The sequence below is a fragment of the Barbatula barbatula genome (assembly GCF_947034865.1).
Source record: "Barbatula barbatula genome assembly, chromosome: 5".
Lineage (NCBI taxonomy): Eukaryota > Metazoa > Chordata > Actinopteri > Cypriniformes > Nemacheilidae > Barbatula > Barbatula barbatula.
Window position 1 is genome coordinate 23751926 of NC_136769.1, and position 25826 is coordinate 23777751.

General features: G+C 40.0%; 1 protein-coding gene across 4 annotated transcripts in view; it reads left to right on the plus strand.

Moving 5' to 3' along the window:
* Positions 1–25826, plus strand: part of cep112 (centrosomal protein 112) — a 111520-nt gene that overhangs the window by 84753 nt on the left and 941 nt on the right. For 3 of the 4 annotated variants that reach the window (XM_079457102.1, XM_079457101.1, XM_079457100.1), the window contains exons 24-26: positions 13002–13091; positions 22293–22394; positions 25481–25532. In XM_079457102.1, the coding sequence (XP_079313228.1) occupies positions 13002–13091; positions 22293–22394; positions 25481–25532 (244 nt within the window). The remainder of the gene's footprint in view (positions 1–13001; positions 13092–22292; positions 22395–25480; positions 25533–25826) is intronic. The other variant, XM_079457103.1, reaches the window with a different exon arrangement.

Here is a 25826-nt window from a genome sequence, read left to right on the forward strand (position 1 = left end):
CCAAATCAAAATGTTAAATCTAAATTATATATGTGACTAAAAACATTTGCGTTTAAGACTGTGAATCAATGGTTGTTCCTCAGTAATTGGACCTTAGTATGCATTTCTTTTTAGATTCTGCTATTTGTTGATGATTATGGTCATCCATCCTGTTATCTGTGACATTTCCAGGCACATTTCGACTCACCTTGGTGCAGTTGTATTCCAGTAGACAGATGACATGGTCGTCTGGTCACGACACCCGGCTCAAACCCAGCACTCTCAGCATGCACAGCTGCTGTTTGAGTCTGGCTTTACCCTCTATACTTCTGCTGCCAAGCCTGCAAGACTGGCTGCATGAACAATAGCGCCCCACCTTCAGTGTCACATCGCAGGACTTTGATCAAGCCTCTGCATCTCTGCAGGAGCGCTCCCATGCTGCACCTCTGCTCTGACATCACTCACGCACGCAGTATGTGACGTGTCCTGCTGTGGCCTCAGCGGGCCGTGTGTGCCGTTCTCATGCTCAGCTTTCTATTTATATTGCACAACATGAAGATATGATTGTGATTTGTCTCCATTGTCACTGCTTTATTTTAAGTGTGCTCTTTTGATTCAAAATGGGAGTGTATATTTATTGAATCATTTATAATTATTTATGTCATATATAGGTTATTTAATTTGCTGTCTCTTCCACCCATTTACATAACCTTTGCATTTTGAAATGTGGCTTTGTTTGTATCTTTGTGTTGCTAACGCAGTGCTCTACCATTAAAGGTAAAGAAACTTTGTATCCAAAGGACTTCCACTTGAACAGAGAAGATTCTTTACTTCTTGAAAAGACATGATGATTGTCATCGGTATGATTGCAGCTGTTGGATCATATTAGACTGATACATTTAACAGATTCAGCCCTACATCATTCATGGCTCGGGTTCAGTCCTGTGTAGCGCAATGATCTGCATGTCAAAGTGATCCGCTTCTCACGTAAACTATTTTTCATGCTCATGTACATACAACAAAGCAATATTTGTTTTATTTAGAATCTGCTGTGGTAAGAACACACCGTGTCTGCTTCTTGTGGTTAGAGCATAACAAGTGGTTTTAGGGGCTGCTGCAAAGCTTAACATATGTTAGCAGGGACAATCTTCTGTTTCAGTGGAAAAGCAAGAACTTACATTTTGTTTATTGTTTTATATGTTGTTTATTATCTATAAACAATTTCATTTAAGCTTATAGAAATGACGATTTACCATCATAGTGCCATCACGATTACAACAATAATACAGATCTGACATAACTAGGGGTGTAACGATACACTCGGCTCACGATTTGGTACATATCTCGATGTTGGGTTCACGATATGATACGCTAAACGATATTTTGAACACATTTGTTTTTTTGTAACAGAATTGTAACAATTTAAGATCAATGTCAATTTTGATTCAGTTTTTGTCATAGTCTTTTGACTTCAATCCCCTTCATTTTAGTTTTAGTTTGTTTTAGTCGACAAAATCTACAATATATTAAGTCGACTAAACTCTTAACTGGTTTTACTAATTTAATTGGTGTAATTAAATGTCCCATGCAAAGATTTAACTGTTTTGACATCATTTACTTTATATAAATTAAACCAGGTCATTACCTTTATTTTTCACAAAAGTTCAGTAACTACTGGATATGCATTGTTGCAACACAGAGAATATTAGACCATGAACGACTAGTCTCATTTTGACTTCGTTCAGTGAAGGGCGTATTCATTCAGTACATTCAACCAATGAAACGCTCTGACAGAGCTCAAACCCTATTGGCTCATGTCTTTTTGAAGCAAGTCTTTAAAAAAGTCTTTAATTTGCTTGGTACAGTAATAAATGAGCAATATCTTTCAAAAAGACAAATAACATAAACTGTATTATATTTCTTCAGTCATGCAATTCACATACTTGGTTCGATCTATAGCATGTAATTCAATATTTTAATGTACAGTACGTCTCACTTAACATTTACATTTAGTCATTTAGCAGACGCTTTTTTCTAAAGAGACTTACAAAGAGTTCGGGAAGCAATAAGCAATATGTCATAAAGGAGCAATAGTACAATAGGTGCTAATACAAAGTAACTAGTTTCAACAAAAGCTAGACCACTACCTGTTGAAAGAAGAGGGTAAGTGTACGTTTTTTGTCAGGTATTCGCCGAAGAGATGTGTTTTAAGTTTTTTGAAAGCTGTGAGAGATGTGGTTGACCGTATTGGGAAGAATGTTCCACCAGGAAGGAGTTGTGAAGAAGAATGAGCGGGGGGATTTAGTGCCCTTATGAGAAGGCATTACAAGGCGCTGCTCGTTTGCGCAACGCAGGGTTCTTGGTGGGGTGTAGTAGGGTGTGAAAGTATACCGGCACAGATCCAGTGATAGTCCTGTATGCAAACATCAGTGACTTAAATCTGATCCGGGCTTCAACCGGTAGCCAGTGGAGAGAGATGAAAAGGGGTGTCACATGACCTCTTTTGGGCTGTTGCAAGATGACGCTGCTGCGTTTTGAACCAGTTGAAGTGGTTTGATAGCCTTTGCAGGAAGACCAGCAGGGAGTGCATTGCAATAGTCCAACCTTGAGAGGGTTCACTTTAAAACTTCACTTCATTACTTCTCTAATCGGTACAGCGCTGGTTTCTTTTGGTTTACTTTAGGAAGCATTTCACGTTATGCAGCAGCTCACGTTATCGGATAAATTAACATTGGCATATAAAAACGTTTGTGCTTGCCTTTGTAATGAGTTTCCGGTTGACTCGCCAGGAGTCACACTTCAAGTTTGCTGTGTTTTACCGCCGATTGTGAAGGAAAATCAAATGCTTCCACGTGGAAACACAGATTATATGTCTTGTGCTTCTCCCAGAGACTACTCTCTCTTGCATATACAGAGAAAAACACATGTGACGTGCTGGCGCAGAGTAGAGTCAACGAAAAGAATTATAAGAACATCATATCGTAAAAATATCCCCATCTCTCTACGATGCACATCGTTACATTTTTGCATCGCGAAATATCAAACTACAAAGTATCGTTACACCCCTAACTGTGAGTAATTAAATATTCTATCTCCTAAAGTGCAATCTAAAGGATGCACTGCTGACATTAATGCTTTCGAACAGGAGAGCAGCTGAAACAACTGCGTCACATGACCAAAAACGCGTCATTGTATCATATATGGCTTATTTCTCCCTGAACTCTTTGTAAGTCGCTTTGGATAAAAGCGTCTGCTAAATGTAATGTAAATGTATTCCCCTCTCGATTTCGTCATCCACACTACAACGTGAAAACGCCATTCTCAAATGTATCCTCTTTGTTGACAAAAACACCATCATAGTGTGGACAAAAGGCCAAAATGAAAGAAAAAAATGCGTTTTCACTTTTAGTGTGGACATCTACTCAAACTTTGCTATTTTCAAATTCCAAATGTTTTCATTTGTCTGAGGAGATGCTTGTCTGGCCACTCTCCCATAAAGCTCAGATTGGGCTTGGTTTTGCTCTGATTTGCATGTTAAGCTCTTAGATCTTTTATTGAGAGGTGTTTGCTTGTCCAGATCATAATAATTCAATTGAATTTGCCAAAGTGTAGTAACATCAACAAGGATAACTGGAATGTAGGGATGGGCAGAATGACCAAAAATCTATTTCACTGAATGAGTACTTTATTTCACGGTAACATTATATTTCACAGTAAAAATCTCCTCCTATAATTCTATATTTTATACCTAATTTTTCTGAGATTGACTTAATGTTTTATTTATAATAGTTCATTTGAATGCTCACCATAGTTATATTGTAGGCAAGTTATGAAAATGTACTAAAGATATCAAATTAAGTTCTGATAAAGAGATTTATTATTTCTTTATCTTCTGGCTTTATCATATGTATACAGTAGGAAGATGGACAACATGTATAATTATGAAGTATGAATATATGCACAAACAATGAGAGTACATGTATATGACTAGTGTTATAAACTGGTGTTCACGCTGTGAGCATCATCGTGCGTTTCAATGCAAGTTTTGCCTTTTGTCGCTCAAAGTTGAACTAAATTAAAACTATTAACAGCTTTACAAAACAATCTGACTTCTAAAATACATGAGAATCTCGAAACTACTGACTGAAAGAAGGTCAAAAGAGTATTTGATTTGTTACTTTGTTATGGGTGCATTAATTCACATGTTTTTTCATCATAACTCCCAACTTTCTAGAGTTAACCATGCCTAATTATTTACATTCGCTGAAATACACGGAATAGAAAAATCTCTCACAGTTGAAATTTTATTCCGCCATAACGGCAAATTCCGTCATTCTGCCAACCCCTACTGGAACGCTTCTGAGCTAAATTTGAAGTGTCGCAGAAAAGGGTTTGGATACTTAAGCAATGTAATCATTTCAGTTGTTTTATTTCTGGTAAATTTGCCACGTTGTCAAAAATCAGTTGTCAGGAGTGTTGATTCATGTTAAAATTGTTTAGGTGATGGGTTTCATTTTCAAGTCTTCAGAAGGTAATCACTGTATGTAGCTGCAGCCCTTCTGTGACCCTGTCCTGACCTCTGTGATCTGAGAGGTGTTTGCTGAGTGTTTGGGAGGTGGGCTGCTGATAAATGAGTGAATGAGGCTGCTTCCCAGAAACCCTTTGAACTCTGTATCACAGGAAGTGCGTGATAACATCCCAGTGTGCAAATGACGAACAGCAAACTTCCGTTCCTCACCCCTTATGATTGTCTATCCTCTCAGGGTGGTGTGAGTGCAAGGCTCCTGGATTGCCTCTGCCCTGCAGATTTGAGCTCCAACCCTCTTCAAACACCGGGGTTCCCAAAGTAGGGATCGCAACCCTCGGGGGGTTGCAAGACTTTACTAGAAATAGCGTATTTAATCAATAGGTCTAACAAAATATAAAAATATTAGTAAAGTAAAAAATTTAAATAAACCATGCAAATAAAAAGCCATCAGCTTTTGGAATTTCCTCCCCCTCGATCGTGACCCCTGATGTGATTGCATCACATTAACAACATTATATCGGGAAGAGAGATATTTTTTTATTAAATCCTTGTCTGGATCCCAGACACATTTACATTTTACATTTAGTCATTTCCTCAGCCAGCCGAGAAGCTCTTCCTCACAGTGCCACGTAGTGGTACTGGATGCTCGGTGGATGGCTCAATCCTCCTCTGCTCCCTGGCGGCCGGCAATGGCTCCTCCGGCTGAGTGCAGCCGGCAGCTCCCCTTCACAGCAGCATGCTCCATCCCATGTCAAACGGCGGCGACTCTTCTGCTCCCTCTCGGATGGCAGTCACCCCATCTCGACCCAGGAGCACGGCAGCAAGCTCTCCATCCCATCTGAATACTCGCTCCAGCACCACCGCCTCGGGCAGCCACTCACAGACTCCTCAGCACCGCGATCCTCCTCAGCAGCAAGGTCGCTCGCTCTGATAGCATGTCTCTCCTTCCTCCCTGGTTTCGGCACCAATGTAACAAAGTTCAATGTAAGGAAGGAAGGAAGGAAGCGGGAACCGGTGAACGTTGAACAACTTTTAAATTAAATATACAAACAACAAAACAAACCTAAAATGCCGACATGTTGTCGCTTCTCTCTTATGCCTCCGGAGCTCTTCTGTGAGAGATGCGAGACCGGTGCATGTGCATTTGACCGGCCTCGCGGCGTTCCCACACTGCTCGTCACATTGATCAAAGACAACGTAGGGAGGCGAGCGGAGGAAGCCTGAGATGCGCTGCAGTTAGAGGGGCTATCGTTCTCAGGTACGAAAAGAGGCCAGAGTACATCCATCAGCATTCGAATCAGCTTGATGAAATTCGACCATCTGTAGTAATAGTTCATGTATAACAACAAGTAAAGTAATGAGTAAAACACTATATAATATTATGTTAGACTGTGTTCTTTGTGTTATCGTTATGCGCCTGTTTGGATAGGCCTGATAAGTGCATGTGCGCAGTTGCGAGCAATGTTTGTATACTTTAGTGGGGGTCTTGAGTCACTCACACTGTTATTTTGGGGGTCGCAGGGTTGAGAACCTTACCCCTGATTGCTCTGCAGTAATGTGCCACTGTATAAAACTACTTGTAAGTCGCTTTGGATAAAAGCGTCTGCCAAATGAATAAATGTAATGTAATGTAAATGTTTTAGCATATTGCGTTTCATATTTTCATCATTTAATAGCTGTTATCTTTGTTCACTTTCTCAAAATGTTATTAACGATTTTACAGGACGGGCATATAGGCTTGGTTATTCATTTCTTCATTTATAAAGAGAACAGATGTGACCGTTTCGCCTGTTCAAACCACACAAAGCGAGTTAGGACGAGGACATGCTAATTCAGTCATTGATTCAAAATATTTGGTCAACGCGACCTCATTTCAGCCACTCTTTCAGATCAGTTCATATGCTGTAAAACCGAGTTTTCTGCCCTGATATTTCCAACAGAGACTTGAGAGAGGATCCGCTTCGTTTTAATTGTACGGCACGCCGCACCGGTCTCTTTCGTCTCCTGGTTGTGTTTGTAGTGTGTTGAAGGATTTGTGAAGGACGTCCTGGCATGCTCAGGTCCTGGCACAGGAAAGTCATAGATGGTATTGAACTGCGATTGTTTGAAAGGCATGTATGCGGCCGTCATTGTGAGAGAAGCACAAAACACCAAAGCAGAAATGAAATAAAGCGAGCTTTGTGTAGCTCAAACGCTGCTTTAAAGAGCCACAAACCCAATATGCGCCACACAAACAGTCTACCGATTGTGCCTCCAAACTCTTTCTCACCTCATACTTTCTCGGTTTTCCAGGTTATTATTATCGTCTCCACATCAAATTCATCCACCCTTCTGATTGGAAGCTTCTTCAGAAGCTTGCAACACTTTTCAAAGTGCAAGTTCACGGGAGCACTTCCACGCATGCGCATTCGGTGGGGGCAGTTCTGACTGAGAACCTGGATACGCAACTCCATGTTTAGAAGCAGACGCACGCTGTATATAAGCTGATCTTCGCAAAATGTCTGATGATTTCGATATAGAGGAGAATTGCACTTTTTTTCCAAACCGCACAAACCGAATGCGCCAAAGTGCTCTTGTGAACTCCCACCATAGACTATAAGCCAGAGGAGTATATATCGATTAATGTCATTATTTTGATTTGTTTTTCGCACATAAAGTATTGTCGTAAAACAATATTCAATTGAGCCACTATGAGGGGATAGACCAATTTAGTACTTTTCTGGACCTTGACAACAACTATAACCATGATGTCTATGAGGAGACCTGGAAATCTCTATGATGTCAAATAAAATATCTTTATATGTGTTCCGAAGACGCCAGGAGGTTAAAACATGTTAAACGTCATGTGGAAGAGTAAAAAATAACACAATTTTGATTTTGAGATCAACTTTTCCTTTAAACATCTATCTGTATAACTCATGTAAATACTGTAGGTAAACTCTAACATATGAACTGTGCATCCCTTTCTGTTCTACTACCATTACAGGACATTTATCCCAGCGTGGAGAATTCCAAATCTTTGTCACTGAGAAACTTGTTGAATTACTTTTGCATCATCAGTTTTATTATTACCTTTGAATTGTTGGCCAAATAAAGTCAACATCCATCATTCAATAATCAGGTTAAAGAAATCATATCACACACATTTATTCATGCGAGAGGTCCACAGTCTGTGTGATGTGTGCATAGGACTACACCGCTGTGGTTGTAAAGAGCTCAGGCTTTGTCGTCATGAACAGATCTCTTTAATCTGATGCTTGGAAAGCCTGTGAAAGCAGCAGACGTGTACTAATTCCACACAAAGAGCCAGATAGTTCTAGAAAAACGTCTCTCTCTGTCTGTGTCCGTCTTCCTGTCTTCTTTTTCCCTTTCTATTGCCTTTACCCGAGGGAAACATACTTGCCTTATTGTTGGAGGTGGACCACCCAGGGAAAATGACTAAGGTCCCACCTTGGAGTGTGTGTATGCGCGGGCGTATTAGAGCTTTTTAGCTCTGAACTTACATGTCAACATCTGTGCAGGTCTGTACGTGCGTGAACACCGTATTAGTGCGAGTGTGTGTGTCTTAGTAATCCACGGGGATAAACAGCTGAGAAGAAAACCAAGAAGTCCAAAAAAGAACAGGCCACTGGCATGGGCCTCACTCTCACCCCCTTTCTTCACCCCCAGGAAATCAAATGTTCCACGTTTGCTGCTTGTTTAGATTGATCCTGCTCTGGCTGGCTGATAAAGAGCGTATCGCCCTGGCCATCTGGACCATATTTGAAGAGATTCACCACAGAAAATCACACGTTCACGCAGAAAGGAACAACAGCTGTGAGGTTGGAAGGAAGGTTTATGGGGAAAACACAGGCATTATCAAGGTGTATCCTGAATCCTGCAGATGTTAGAAGTGCAGACAAAGAGGGGCTATGATACCCGAAGAAAGCTGTCTGTTAACATTTCCATTCATCTTAATGGTCATCAAAGGCAGCAGACAGCATGAATTTCAGTTCATTTGTATGCTTCTTATGAACTGCTTGCAAAAGCTTGTATCTCATCACGATGCAAGGAATGACTAGAAATGGAAAAACTTTGTTTTCATGCCATAATAGATTTGTTACTAACAGGGGGCCAACTGGACCATACTAACCAGCCAAATCATAATCACTTTGTCTACACTTGCGGTCTGACAGCTCAGGACCTACTCACACTGTCCCAATCGCACTTTGACACCTAAAGCCTGGTTCGATTGACTAGTGCTCGCAACTTACTGCTGCCTGGCCTGGTTGGAAGAGGTGGGCTGGAGCGTAAGCCACAAACTCATCATTACGACGGATTCTGTGTGCTGAGAGATATCGCCTTGTTTTTATGTTTACCTCGAAGCAGTCGCATCTTTCATGTGTGCTCAGGTGTGGATGGTAAAGTACAATGTGAGGGCAGGCCAGCTGGGGAGTGGAAAAGTGGAACAATCGCACTCGGGCACAGTTGAGAGCAACCGGGGTATATGTGAGTACGCCCTCAGTGGCACCTTCGAGTGCTCTCTCAAGATCAATGAAACAGATCTTGGTAAAGCCCTGGGCCACAAATCCACTTTAAGAACTCGACTTATTGGCCATCTTGCCTCCCCTTCGTCCCCAGCTTAGTAAATATCCTTTATCCCGTCTGGAAAAGCCTGATGCGCTTCTCAGGACAACATCAGGGCACAGGGATCACCCACAATGACTCACTCAGGCTGTTTATTAATGGGAGCCACAGATGACAGGGTCCTTTCATGACCAAGACAGAGATATTTTCAAGCCCTTACCCCACCCTGACTCTCCACTGTTTCGCAAATCTGCTAGGAACCACATGAAAGTCTCGGCTTAGAACTGTCAGTGCTCTTCCAGGAAACAACACCGCACAAAGGCTGTTACAGGCCCAACGTGTAGTTTACGCAAATGCTGGGTGAGCGCAAATGCTTCTAGCTATGTAAGAATAGTTTTGTGTTTCATAATCTGTCCGAAAACAACTTAAAAGGCAATGTAAGTATGCACGTCATCCACACTACTAAGATGCACTATAGCGTGCAATAAACTGTCTCCCGGGTCAAAGACTGTGATGGTGGCAGTTATAATTTAGTTTATTCATATTTTAAATTAGCTTTTATTTTTAGATTAGACAGGGCAAAACAGCATGATGGGAGTGCAAACGTTCTGAGGGTAATTTACTAACAAGGCGCACATTAAAAAACACAGGCAAAGTCCCACAATGACCAACGCAATCTACCAAGAGGAGTTTTTTTTACGTTAAATAAAGTCGCAAATACACGTACAATGACGAGCGCAAACCCTAGCGTTGCGTGATTCATTTAAATACTCTCCTCCCATAGACTTTTGCTTACAGGTTTCCCCGTGTGGTTGATAAGCGCAATTGTCAGTTCAGTGTTGTAAGTAATGTAAAGTCAGCTTTATTTATATAGCGCTTTTTACTATTTTAAATGAAGAGCATTGTTTCATTGTTACAAAGCAGCTGTACAAGAAAACATTGACTATAAGCAAAACATTTAAGGTTATGCAAGTCAAAACACAGGTCAAATATCAGAGGGACTATAAATTCCTATTTGCAGTGTTCATTAAATAAAACTATAACTTCCTGTGGGCAGCGCGATACAAGTGAATTTGTTTACTAAGCAAATGTAACTGTCGAATGCAAAAACGTTGTTATGAAACCTTGTACGCAAAGTGTCTCAGTCAGTGCATTTCTCAGGTCACAAATTACATACAGTATTGTTCAATACATTACATTAATTAATTACATACAACTTGTTCAAACTTTACATCCTCTAATCACTTGTGCACAACATAAAGCAACTTTTTTATATAAATGACAGAACTTTATATAAAACACAGATATATAAATGAAGACCAATGTGTTGCCTACATCGTAGATGCTGCAGCGTAAATCCGACAGAGAATAACTGCTCTGTGATTCCTCACTGCACCACACTGCATGTACAGTCTGCCTAAGGGCTCTTTCATACAGTGCCTTGCGAAAGTATTCGACCCCCTTGAACTTATCAACCTTTTGCCACATTTCAGGTTTTTTTTGTGAAGAATCAACAACAAGTGGGACACAATCATGAAGTGGAACGAAATTTATTGTATATTTCAAACCTTTTTAACAAATAAAAAACGGAAAAATTGGGCGTGCAAAATTATTCAACCCCCTTAAGTTAATACTTTGTAGTGCCACCTTTTGCTGCGATTACAGCTGTAAGATGCTTGGGGTATGTCTCTATCAGTTTTGCACATCGAGAGACTGAAATTTTTGCCCATTCCTCCTTGCAAAACAGCTCAAGATCAGTGAGGTTGGATGGAGAGCGTTTGTGAACAGCAGTTTTCAGTTCTTTCCACAGATTCTCGATTGGATTCAGGTCTAGACTTTGACTTGGCCATTCTAACACCTGGATATGTTTATTTGTGAACCATTCCATTGTAGATTTTGCTTTATGTTTTGGATCATTGTCTTGTTGGAAGACAAATCTCCGTCCCAGTCTCAGGTCTTTTGGAGACTCCAACAGGTTTGCTTCCAGAATGGTCCTGTATTTGGCTCCATCCATCTTCCCATCAATTTTAACCATCTTCCCTGTCCCTGCTGAAGAAAAGCAGGCCCAACCCATGATGCTGCCACCACCATGTTTGACAGTGGGGATGGTGTGTTCAGGGTGATGAGCTGTGTTGCTTTTACGCCAAACATAACGTTTTGCATTGTTGCCAAAAAGTTCGATTTTGGTTTCATCTGACCAGAGCACCTTCTTCCACATGTTTGGTGTGTCTCCCAGGTGGCTTGTGGCAAACTTTAAACAACACTTTTTATGGATATCTTTAAGAAATGGCTTTCTTCTTGCCACTCTTCCATAAGGCCAGATTTGTGCAGTATACGACTGATTCTTGTCCTACGGACAGAGTCTCCTACCTCAGCTGAAGATCTCTGCAGTTCATCCAGAGTGATCATGGGCCTCTTGGCTGCATCTCCGATCAGTCTTATCCTTGTATGAGCTGAAAGTTTAGAGGGACGGCCGGGTCTTCGTAGATTTGCAGTTTTCGTATACTCCTTCTATTTCAATATTATCACTTGCACAGTGCTCCTTGGGATGTTTAAAGCTTGGGAAATCTTTTTGCATCCAAATCCGGCTTTAAACTTCTCCACAACAGTATCTCGGACCTGCTTGGTGTGTTCCTTGTTCTTCATGATGCTCTCTGTGCTTTAAACGGACCTCTGAGACTATCACAGAGCAGGTGCATTTATACGAAGACTTGATTACACACACGGGGATTCTATTTATCATCATTAGTAATTTAGGTCAACATTGGATCATTCAGAGATCCTCACTGAACTTCTGGAGAGAGTTTGCTGCACTGAAAGTAAAGGGGCTGAATAATTTTGCACGCCCAATTTTTTCGTTTTTTATTTGTTAAAAAAGTTAGAAATATCCAATGAATTTCATTCCACTTCATAATTGTGTCCCACTTGTTGTTGATTCTTGACAAAAATGCTTGCGTGCACCGGTCTCGCATCTCTCACAGAGGAGCTCCAGAAGCATAAGAGAGGAGAGAGGGCGAGAGAGGACCAGGCCTGGACTTTATGTTATGTTTTAATATGTTTGTGTGGATGACAGTTAACCGTGAGGGAGCTGTCTGGATTTTATTTTCGATTTGTTTATTTAATTAAAAGTTTTTCAAAGTTCGCCGGTTCCCGCCTCCTTCCTTCCTTACTTGGAACATTGTTACATGCACCAAAGCAACTTACAAAACAAAGACACTGCTAGAGAAAGGAGCGACCATAAACCGTGTAAATAATTAACACAAACACATAATCAACAACATTAATATCTGTCTCTTCATTCGTGGCAGGCAGTTTAACTAAATTTGGTTGATATGTATTTTTCTTGTTGCTCTATTTTGTATTATTTTATAGTACATTTACATTTAGCAGATGCTATTATCCAAAGCGACTTACAAAGAGTTTGGGGAGCAATAAGCGATATGTCATACAAACATGATTTTAGTGTGATACATTTGATTACTAACCAGCTTCGAAATGATCTTAAATGCATATTATTTCATGTGATATTATTTCTAATTTAAGTATGTACAGTATGAAAGAAACACCTGCTGTGCTGACATCACTTCCTGTCAGATATCACCCTTCAGATCACATGGCGGAGGCCCTTATGCCCACTTTATAATAGTCATCTGTTTTTCCTGCTTTTCATGGAGAAAAATCGATAATGCACAGATGTGTGCTGGAAACATCTGCTTCAAAGTGGCAGGAACTGTGCATGTTTCCACTCCAATTGGTTATAGACAAAACCCCGGGCCACTAGGCCCCTTTGGACGAAAGAACAATCATTTAGTTTTTGCCTGTTTATGACGCATTTGATACCCTTTAAAACGTAACTGATTGACACACAATTTGATTGACAATGACGCCTTTTTCCTTTATATGGAATCTATCCTTGTCTGATCCTCAGGTTTTTCAAGAACGTGTGGAGACTCTGCTGAAACAACTGCACACGGCTGCGAAGAAGCTGATGAGCCGAGAGTTGGAAAACCAAGAACAGGTAACAGCTCAGATCTGGGTGCGCACGCCTTGGCCCTTGAAGGACTAGAAAGAAGCATGGTCTTAAGCGAGTCACTGATATGCCCCTTGCACATTTGACACATTCCTAAGGATCCGGCTTCAAGAGCAAGGGCCTTGGGCCAGGAATTTGTCCCTGTTTTAGGGAATTCTCAATAAACACGGGCCACTTTGACCTTGAGTTCAAGAAAGTTTGAGAAGAAGAGGTTAGTAGCGGATTCATAACATTAGGTGGGTCTTCGGATCTGGTATGTTGGATGCTTTCACCTCAAAACCTCTGGTGACCTTTACTGGCCCTCTGGGACAGTTACCTGGGACTAAATCTGGAAAGGAACAGCTGGTGTAAAATGGCACCAAATACCTTTGTCCGACTGAAGTCTAATAGTTATAAAAAACACAGGCCAGGCATTTTGACAATCATTGAAATGTTTTTGTAACGTTTGCCTCTCTATTCCAATCGCTATAAAAGGTGCAGGTTACTGTGTGTTTAAAAGTAGTTTTCAACACTGATTTTTTTTATGGATTTGAATCAATAACTGATTTTGGTTTATTTTTACTAGAAAAAAGTTATAATAAATGAACAATTCATCAGTGCGCATATACTGTAGAAATACTGCCATGGTTTTTATCTGTAAATAGCATGTAGTAAAATCCTTCACCTCTAAAAGACGTGTATTGGCTGCTTGGATAGGCTCAAGAAATTAGATGATGAACTTCAGCCCTGAGAGCGTTCTGTAAAATACCAGTAACATGTATTTCATATCATATTTTTATTAACACTAAAGGACATCAATCACATTGACACACTGCCTCCGATATTTTCGTCTGTCCTACAAAAACTCTGGGACTGGGTTTGTTTTTCTGTGTTTTTCGCATCTGTAGCAAGCACCGTACAAACATGTGCCAAAATCCAGGATGGGGTCAGTGTATTTCGTCTCTCAGCAGTACTGTATGCGAAAAACAAAGTGCGGATTACAAAGAAAGTATACAAAGAAAGAGCAAAGGCGACGTAAAACTAAAAACATGATGTTGTCCAGTCATGACTTCTTGTTGTACAAGATAATTAATATACAAACCCTAAATCCAAATAATTATTCACCACAATGGGTAAAACCAAAGAACATAGATCTGATGTGCAAAAGATTGTTGAACTACGCAAAATAAAAAAGTGGCAAATCGGGAGATAGTTGAAACTATAAAAGATCCCATTTGCACCATCAGGGCAATGATCATGAGTTGTAATCGACTGGAGGTGTTGATAATAATAATGTTGGAGAGGTCATGAGAAAAAGAAGAGCCGCTGCAGTATTTTAGTAAGCTGCACACACGTTCACTCGTATCACAGTCTCTGATAACTGCTGTTAGCCCTGGTGATAAAGATTCAGCTACACACATTCTAAAAGACCTAACGGTCAACGATTCCATCCATGACTTTAACATCTGCTGTGAAAGCTGTTCTGTGCAATACACTGATATAGCGCATGTGTTCAAATACCTTTAAAAACACTTAAATGTCCTTTGAGGTTCTGCTTGGAAATGTCTCCTGGTCTATCGACTTGTTATTCATTATTCAACTCGGGTCTGAACTGATATATCAGAACTGACGCTAAATGTTATTACTCTTTGTGTTACCAGTCTGACACAGAACCGCTCCGTTGTTATGTCCCTAGCCATAGTTGAATAGATATGGTGCAACTCGACTTCGCCATAGTATGATTAAATCATCAGGACAAAAGAGACAGTGGTGAAGAATCAAGGTAAATTATGTAAATAAATTGAAGATTGAACACCTGTTGTAGCACACCATAAAAAAATCTATCAAGATCTTGAAATACCCTATAATACATGGCCTTCAAAATGACCACATATCAGAAAAACTTGTCATAATACCATAACATGCTAATAGAATGTTAAGAGTTAAATTAGTATAAACCCCAATAGTCTCCCAATGAGCATGCCAGTGGCGACAGTAGCAGGGAAACAAAATTCCACTATAAATAAATGTATGTAGTGTGGAGACAAAAGTGATCAGACTCAACCGGAAGGGCCAGTTCTCCTCGGTCATATTAACGCAAATTTTAGAGAAGTAAGTAGCCCTGATAAGTGGAAAGATTACTTGTGGGAATAGAAAAAAGATTTTCAGGTCTGTCCCATATAGTTTTCAGAGGTTCTAGTTGACTATAGGTCGTGACTGTAGTCATCATCAGGTGGCAGAAGCATGAGCATCTGGATTAACTGGGATGAGCATTAGGCCAAAACTGGAGCAGGGGCTGACAGCCTTATAGTAGTCCTGTCTGGTCATAACTAGAGCTTGTAGCAGGATAGGAAAGGTCAAATTTTTCTAATGTTGTGAAGCTTAGCTCATCATAAGTTACAACTCCAAGGTTCATGGCTGTCCTGGAAGGTGGAATAGTTGAATGGAGAGGTTGCGATGAACCGTTGGATCAGCCGATATCACAAGCAGTTCTGTCTTTCCAAAGGATGTTACAGCTGATGAAGGTGTGGTCAGCAGGACAGAGAAGAGCAGAGAAGGTTTGAAAGACTATACAAGAGTCAGATGCGATATTGAATTACAAAAATCTATTGGTGAGGTAATAAATGCATGAATGAACTTCTTATTATAATAAGTTTAAAGATGTTTAAATTGAAAAGATGGCGTCTGAAATGAGAGAAATGTGGGGCGGGGTTTCCTGAAATCACACAATAGCTTTATGTGAAGAATAGATTTAAGAAAAACTGAAAACCTTTGCAACAGTTGTCAAATTGTATGATCCACGCTGTATGTTCTAATCTCCACACATATTCAGTTGCAACACATGCAAGAAACCCAGGCGAACAATGACGTCAAACCTGACACAACTCTGACCATGAATGCAAATAAGATTTCAGAGATTTGGAAAGACAAGAAATACAGATTACTACAAACTGGTGGACAAGAGCTGTGTGGATTTTTTTGTTTCATTGAAAATATAGCATCATACAGGTTTAATAAGGGCTTTTCTTTAAACAAGGAAAAATAGAGCCAGTGAGGAGACCTTCACTCAGGAATGTGATCGTCTACCCCGTACCTCCTTAAGAGACAGAGAGCCTGCAAACAACATCTACTCCCACCTCATAAAACTGTGTGTGTGTGCGTGAAAGAGAGCTAGTGTGTGTGTGAAAATAAAGACCTGCTCTCTTTTCAGTGCTGTGATATTGCCCCAGTTTATCTTCCAAGACATGTCTTTGTAATGCAATCCGCGGCATGCAAAAACAGCCCTCTTTTTGCCCAGACTTCAAACAGATGTTCCTCGCTTGGCTGCTCCGGGCCCCTCCACGCCTGCTTGGCATGAAATGGCGGCATGGCAGCGGCGCGTTTCTGCGCATGGAACGCGGGATGAGACGATTACAGACACAAAGCCCTGAAACAGTGAAGTGTCGGAGTCCTCCAAGAGGTTCACTCCTGAGGCTCGGCGAGGTGTTATTTTCATATTAGGGCGGATTTGACATGTTTGTTAAACAGGAGTTCCTCACTGCATGCTAAGTGTTGGACAGGTTCATCCTGTCTGTGCTGGTGAAGTGGTGAAATCAAGCTTTTTATGTAAGCATGACATTTCAGTGATATCACTGTATGCATTGTAAACTGTTGGTTTACTGTTGTTAAAAAGCAATTTCTGTAATTTCTCAATTATTTACAGCACAAACAAAAAACATGGCGCAAACACCTTTTTTGCAAAAAGATTGTGACATCACGTCTGGTGTAGACACAGTTTTATATTACCTGCATATATGAAGTTGTGAATATTGTTTTATCATGACTGCACTGTACGGCAAACAATTTCAGGGAAAAAATAGCTATATATAGCTGTTTTATCATGATTCACATTTAGATTGGGCTCTGCGTTTTCTTAAAAAAGAAAAAGCCTAAATGTAAGATCAGGCAGCAGACTGTAGTAAGTGCCGTCATTTCCATTAACTTCCCATTACTGCAGCAGCCCACTCCACTCGAGTGGCACTTCATAAATCATACTTCTGCCTCATAACTTCATAAAGAGACTCCTCCAGCCTCTTATTCCTGCTAACATAAAAATCACTGCTGCTCTTCCACTGCTATTCACAAAGCTTCACTACTCCCGACTCCTGAGCCGCCGATTCTGAGATGCAAAGACGAAGCACGTATTTGATGTCCTCTGTGATTCTGACAATGTTTTTGTCACTGTAGTGTGTTTCTTTCCCTCCCCTCCATCCCTTCATTAGCATAAATCAAGCTCCTGTCGACACAACAAACTTCATTTAAACACTGAAAATGCAGAAGTCTTGTTGCTTTCAGCTGGCAGCTGTCAAATCCCCATGTGTGTGTGTCTGTATATACGTGTGTGTATGTGTAACACATCCAGCGCTGCATAAAATCAAATGCAAGTGCTGTCTGAAGACTATATATAGATAAAAGGGTGTCATTTTAAGTGAAAATGGTACGAAAAAAAATCTCGGTGCACAGACTTCAAAACAGAGAACGGGTTATTAAGAGAAACAACAAAGAAAACATCTTGAAAGAGTGAAATGAAATTTGCTGCTAGTCACATTCCTCAGCCGTGAAAACTTGTAGCTTTCACATTTAATTCATTAATGAAAAAATGGAAAGTAAAAAAAAGAAAAAACAAACACATCCTTACAGTATGTACAACCTCCGAATATGTCCAAATGATCATTAATGATCGTAATCTATAATCTTTGTTTTTTCAAGCAGAAGATCAAACGATAGAAATTGAGAGAGAGAGAGAGACAGAGAGATAATTTACTAGTATATTTGTATTGTTGGCGATACCGTTGACATTGTCTCAGTTATGATCTATGGTTTGTTTTCTCTATAAACAGGGGCTTCTGCATATTTAGTGATGCTTGCTAGGTAAGAGATAAGTTACATTGGGCCGTTTTTTAGGCAGAATAAACTCTGCCAGGTTGATGAGGACTTGTACTGTCCTCCGTAGTATCAGGCATCACACTAAAGAGGAATATTTTTCAATATCAACTAGCTGGATGTACGGTATCCCAGTTGTTATTGGGGAATAACATACCTTGGAATGTCGCAACTAACCATTCAGTATTCCAGAGAGCTGTGTAATAATCATCCTTGAGGAACTTCATTTCCGCCATGTGAATTACACTTTGTTACGTAACTCCGCACCTTTTGTGCACTCGACAAATCACGTGGCTAACTGAAGGATGTGTTATTTACTAAGCATATCGATTAGCATAGCAATGCCCTGGCATCAATCTCATTTTCTTCAAAACATGTATTGCATTTACATGCATTTAGCTGTTGTTGCACTGCAGTCTTTTGCACTCTTGTCCACAGCATTAGCAGCAGCATTTTAATGTTATTCTTCTACCATCCAAATCTCCCAATAGTCCCTTTAACCACAGGTGGCTGTTAGCACTAGAAATGGTGTGGAAATGGAGCTGTACAAAATGGACTGTTAGGCAGACACGTGAGAGCTCATATTAAGCTCTGTATGAAGCCACTCCCTCGTTTCCTTACAGAGGCCTTTTCCTCCTACACTATGAGGCAAACATTCACAGCACGTCAACTTCAATTACACGTGGGCCTCCCGATACAGTATGCAGGACTGTGTCTGCTGTTGTGTGTACTGCTTGTGTCGAATGGAATGTGTATGATGAAGAGGGGAATTGAGATGAGGCTTCTTGTCAGAGGGCAGTTTAGTGTCGAGCATGCTGTTATCAGGTCCTCTGCTGTGTCCTAGGATACATTTCATGTAGATTTCCCATTCTACAAATTGAATGTTAATTGATGTTATGGAGTTTTTTCATGCAAAGGACTGTCTTCTTTAAGCAAGCAAGCGGAAAGACATTACATTTGAAAACATGCCAATAGCAATGGGGTAAGTCAAATGAAGAAGGACCAGACAGCCGGGAAAGAGTTTGGCTATGCGGCAAAGGCCGCGACTACAGCACAGTGTGGGACTAAAATAAGCACAGTGTGTTGTCTTCAGATAATGTGTACTTTTCCTCTTTGAAGTGGCTTCCAATCTTTTCCTTGTACCATGAAAGATTTCATTACAGAAAGCCAAAAGGAGAGTCAGTTAAATCCACCACAGGATTATTTTGGGAAAGGCAATCATTGTTCATGTCATTCTCTAGTCATTCAAAAAAGTATTTTTTTCTCAAACTGATTTGGTGAACAGAGTCTGCTCAAGACTTCATTGTCTGTCTAGTGAGGCAAACCACATTTAACATTTGTTACACAGGAAATATGATGATGGCCAACACTACACTCTTAAAAGGAAGGTACTTCACAGCAATGCCATAGAAGAACCTTTTTGGAACCCAAAGGTTATTTAAAGAACCATCTCCTTCTTACCTTTCCACAATCTGAAGAACCCTTTTTCACCACAAAGAACCTTTTGTGTAAGGGTTCTTTATTCATTCATTCAACATTATTTATAAAGCACTTTACAACCACCAAAGAGCAGACCAAAGTGCTGTACAATAAAAGAACAACAAAAAAGATATAAGGAGGCAGGACATTCCATAATTTGGGGGCTGCCACCGCAAAAGCATGGTCCCCTCTGAGTTTTGCTTGGCGGTTGGCACTCTAAGAAGCAGCTGATCTGATGATTTCAGATGGCATGAGGGTGTATGGGGTGTAACAGCTCAGATATGTAGAATCGGGCAGAACCATTTAAGGATTTTAAAACAAACAGAATATTCTTTTACTGAATCCTACATTGTACTGGTAGCCAATGAAGCGACGATAGAATGGGGGTAACATGCTCAAATTCGAGAGTCCCCGTCAAAAGATGTGCTGCAGCGTTTTGCACCAACTGCAAACGGTCCAAAGATGGCCCAACTTCCCCCTACATATAGTGCATTACGAAAATCCAGCTGGTTTGTAACAAGTGCATGAATTACAGTTTCAAGGTGTTGCCTTGAGAGAAATGGCTTTATTTTAACCAGTTAAAATAACCATTGTTCCAACAGAGAAATTAAAATGTCATGATCCACAGTATCAAATGCAGCACAAGAAGTTCATAATCCCCAGAATCATTAGCTAAAACAATATCATTAAAACTTTCAACAGAGCCAACTCAGTACTGTGCATAGCTCTAAAGCCCGACTGGAAATTTTCACGCAATTTATGATCTTCCAGAAAGGACATTAATTGATTACATACAATTTTTTCAAGAATATTTGACAGAGAGGGTAATTTAGAAATAGGCCTAAAATTTTGAATTTTGAAATAGACCTAAAATTTAGAATTTTGAAATAGACCTAAATGGTTCATTTAGACAAAAAAAGGTTATTCTATGGCATCAAAGAGTGTGGAAAGCAGCAAGAGTTGGTTTCACGTCTCCAACGCACATCTTTAAAAAACCCACACACAGGCCAGCTCTAATCTTTACACTAAAATGTCTTTGATCCCCATGACACTCCAATAGTCCATGGTTTTCAAAGCCTGCTTTTGTACTGTGCCTACATCATCAAATTGTCCTGATCTCATGGAAAGTGGCAAATTTGTAGGAATTGGGCAAAAACTTAAATCAAGAATGAATCTCCAATCTCGAACCCTTCACTGGGACAAAATCGGATTGTACCAAAATGTTTGAATGAGATCCTAGAAATTTATATAAATTTGCCACCTTGCAAAATAGTAACTTAAAAAGGAAATTATTTATTATTTAAAAAAAATGAAATAAGTGACTGTAGTCATTTGATGTTAAGAGTCATTCATTGCATCTCTAGACATGACCTGTCCTTGAATCCTTGTTTCTAGTCGTGCCTGGCTCTGCACCGCAAGCTTCTGCAAATGTACAAGGCTTTTATAGTTGACTGCATGCCGTTGTGCTATTCTCAACTAGCCAAAAGGTAGTAGCGTGGAGAAGAAGTGGTTTGCTTGAACAATGCAGTTTACTATGGTTTTACTACCACGGGGCTGTTGAATGCTTGATTCTGATTGGCTGATCAACGTTCTACGGGTGCGCATTTTTTTTCAGTAAAACGCACAACTATGAAGTAGTTCTAGTTCCATATCACTGCACCAAGTTTAACTGAAATATTATACTGTAGCCTTCTGTCCATCACTGAATACAGAATGAAACGTAATTTCTATTGTCTGAGAAGAAATAACGATTCATATATATGGACAGTATGGAAATGTGGCGACAGCGCTGTACTAGACAGGTCCAGTCTCAAATCTAAAGCGCATATCAAAGGTAACGGCAAACGACATGAAACAATCGCGGATTAAAGACAAAACAAAAAGAAACATGAAAATAACTAAAACTCCAGCTTAAATTGTTTACGAGTCGGCTTAAAGTCATAAAGTCTGTGGAAGAGTTAAACGGGGCTTTAACTACACAGCAGCAAGATTTCTATGCCCCTGTTACAGCACCGCTGGCACAGAAAACTTTTTGCTCCTTATGCTTATATGACAGGGCTGCTGAATACAATTATAGATACTTGGCTGTCTTTTCTGTCTTAATGAAGCTCTTTTGCTCGATCTCTGATAACTTCATATACAGGCTCAAGCAATGGTTTCAGATAAGATGCGTAAGAAACTAGTCCGACTAAGTACGTTCCAGGACGAATACCTTACAAAGGTCTTGAGATCAAACATCTGAACAACGTCTTGTGCTGTGGTAACGGGAATAATTAGAAATAATGTGCATCTGAGGCATCGTGGCCTCATTGCCACCTTGGAGTGTGCATTATTTTCGAAGAATTCAACGGCACATCGTCAATTCTTTCAAAAATTTTGGTAAAAGAGTACGCCAAAAACATGGTCACAACACGTTTAGGATAGTAGTTCCTATACATAAGTTAAAGTTACTTTTACATAAGGAGTACCTTTAACTCTGAATGTTATTTCAAACATATTGGATAAAGAGTCTGCATTCAACCACATGGATTAATAATTGAGATGCATGTACAGATGTGCCTGCTCATCTGGACTTGCATCCCCCTCGTTCGTTTTTGTATGCTTTGCCGTGTGTGCAGTTAATTGAAGAATAAATGTCTCCTGGTTAAGTTTGTGTGGGGGGAGTCAAACTTATGCCAGCGGTGTGTAGAATGCTGTTTATATTGGTGTTTATGGTCAATTTGCTATATTTACTGTAGGCCAAGCAGTGTTCTACATGCTGGCAAAGGATTATTAGTGAGCATTCTCTTCCTCTATCTCTTCTTGTAGATCACACATATTCGGCAGGAGTGTGAGCTCAAGATCAAAGGCCTGATGCCTGCCAAGCTGCGGCAAGAGCTGGAGGACACCATTACCTCCCTTAAGTCACAGGTGATTGAACAGCGCACACACATTGCTAGATTAACCACAAATATGGGTTGCCTGTCTGCACTCTTAAAAGTTATATTAACTTAAAAAAAAACTTTAATTCAATTTAAATTAATTATTTTTCCAGTTGGACATATAAAAGATTGATTAAAAATCCTACAGTTAATTTCTCTAAACCGTACATATTGTTTATTCAATATACTTAAATAATATATGTTTTTAATTAACAAATTGTATTTTTAATATACACTTGATATTTTTGGTGAATTCTAACACAAATATTCGAGTTCCTCACGTTTACTTTTACATTTAAACAGTATATTTCATTGATTTCACATTTACATTTTTTTAGAGTGTGTGTTTGACCTTGTTTTTAAAGGTAGGTAAGAAACACTGCAAACACTGGCACATCTGCACATTGCTTAACGTTTAATATTCGCATATGAACCGGACCTCTTAACAGGTTCCTAAACAAACCTGTGGGTGGGGGGGTTGAAAGGTATAATGTAGCTGGCCTGTCATCATAAATCCTGACGGTTATTAGGACACAGTGTCAAATGGTCTCGTATCATCCTAAAGAGATTTATTTTGCTGAGTCTACATTTTCCCTACTCGGCAAATAATCAATAAATAAAGTACTATACAATACAATAACCAACAGTACATAAGAATACAAATATAAAACAATAAAATGATTAGTGAAAACTGCTCATATCATGCTTTTAGCGATGGGTGTTCATTCCACCCCACAATTCTCATGGTTGTCTGGACAATGTAAGAAAGTCTTGTTTTTTCACTGTACAGAAAGTTACCATATCTCCATAACAGCCTGATAAAACTCAGTCATCTTTTTTTTGTCGACACAGTCTTGATCTCTTCAAGAAGTACTGGATTTTTGTACATAAATATCTGCCATAAGCATGTTATCAATGTAGATGCCAAGGTGCATACAGGAGCACACCTGTTTGATTTGAGTGTCATGAATCACAACAGGGCTGTGAGCACCAAGTGCTCTGGGTTCGAACACTATCTCCAATGGCGGATTAACGCACAGGCTTGCCTAGGCTGCAGCCTAGGGGCCCCACCTGTTTAGGGGCCTCTGATTGGCCACATTTTTATTTTAACATCAGGGCCATATGTCCAATCATCATTTTCATTTCATTTACGTCATTGCTTTTGCTAGAGGGCATAGCGGCTAAATGGCTAAAAGAAAGTAATATAGTGGAGCTCAAAAACAGAAAATACGAAGTTTAAAAGAATTATGTTACTAAGATAGCAGCGAGAGGACTGGCAGCTGGTATTGGCTTACATTGGGATCCACCTGTTGCCGCAGTTAGCTCATCATGTCATGAGCTAACCTAACCCTTACCTCATCTGTAATATTTCAGGGAGTTATTCCACAATGACACGCATCTTATACAGGTTGGTGTCTCAGTCCTCAGTTTCAAACCGCCAATAAAATTAATTAAGTTCATTAGCTTTATGGTGTTCCTCTATGGAGATAAAAGGTCTCCTGCCAGTTCTCCATGCCTTCTTTTAAAATTCTTTCATGTCTTTTCATGTCAGCTCATCATGGAATGCCAAATCCTGCTTTACATTTCATTCTTAGTCTTGATCTGGAAGTACAGTATGTATGTATATCTCATGCTCTCTGATCAAAGGAAAATGTAGGCTAGCACAACAATAATGGAATCTCAGAACAGCTGATACTTTTAAACACATTTTTAGCTCTGAAATATATTGTTTACCCGTTCGTTCTTTAGGGTCAGCCGCTCATGTGACGTTCTGCGTCCCTATGCCTGTTATCAGTCGGTGTTGTGTATGTTAGCACGCTTGCCATCCTTCCACTAATAATGCCGAGCGGTCAAACCTCGTGTCTTTGAACTCAAGTGCTTCTTGTTTATTTGATTTCTCGGACAGGGGAGGGGGTAGCCGCTCTTCCATAGACATGGATCTAATTTGGCTTTGAAGTCTCTAGTCCAGTTCATCTCCTTATGTGCAATTATACCCGCCAACCACAGTAATACAGTCTTCAAGGGCTCCGACCGGGGCTCTTATTAGTTAGATTCGGCATGAGCGTTTTGTTCAACGTATGAAACCCTTTTTTTCAGGACATGGTTCTGGGCCTCTCAGACAACATTTCAGGATCTTAATTCAAAGACCACGGTGCATGCCTGTGAATAGCTATGACTGGATTCTTTTGGCATAAGCAGCCACAGCTCTGTGATCTGATATGTTTATACGTTGTAATTGGTGACCAGTGTGGCCTTCCCCTGTCCTTGAGTATTTCCAGCATTGCACATTGCAGTGCATTATTTTAACAAAACCAGTGGCCCAACCAGGGAATCTAACCATAGTCATTCTTTTAGAGAGAAAGGCGTGCATTTGCAAGCATGGAAGCATTAGATTTCTTTGAGGTTTTACTGTATACTTTGTATCTTTCCTAGAAACCCGTCAGAGAACAATGTACGTTTTTGTAAGGCTTGTTCAAAATTAGGAAAGCCAAAGTGAACCAAGATTATTCTTGCTGTCAGTGTATCTTCTATAGGAGAATAAACATTCTTAAAACATACGCTAGGCTGTTAGTACAGTGGCTCCAAACACTTGCACACACAAGATGGGTGATGAAGTAATAGATACCATTAAAATAGGTTTTGTTCACTTTATTTTGGCATGCATAAATAATTTTGCTGTACTTTGATTTGATCTGGTTGATTCTTTGAGTTACAAAGATTCCTGTCACCAATGTGCCTTCCAGTCATACAGCTGTATAATCACAAGGCTGTGGAGAAAAGCCTGAGAAGATTGATGTGACATACCATATCAATGGAAATTGATGGAAAACATACCATCAATTACTTCAGCTGTCCTTCTACACAGCGCTCATGCTTGTTTTTACCGTTTTCCAGCGACAAACCAAAACAATCCAAAGCAAAAGTTGGTCCTCGATCATTGCCTTTGTCCTAAAGAAGTTCAAAACTAATAAATGTTGTTTGTCACATTCGGTTTAATCAGAAGTGAGTTTTGTGCAGGTAAATGACCTGAAGCCTGTCTCGCACCCCTAAACTTGTGCCGTGTGTTTGGTGCAGGTGAACTTCCTCCAGAAGAGAGCTGCTGTTTTACAGGAGGAGCTGGCAGCAGGTGAGTCTGCTCACACATTCATCCACACATTAACATTCAGATTGATTGTGTATTGCCTGTTTACATATACACTTCAGTGTTTTTCCATTTGATTCAAAACCCACGCCACTCTTTCCCTCAAAAGGCATCTTACATATTGCCATCAATTTTCACCAGTTCACTATAAACTAGTGTTTCTCAGTTCCAGCCCTTGCCCAGCCATCTTAAACATGTCTCCCTACATAAAACCCCTTATTCAGCTCATCAGCCTCCTCTAAAAATAGACTGGTTGGACTTCATGTGGTGGTGTGCAGA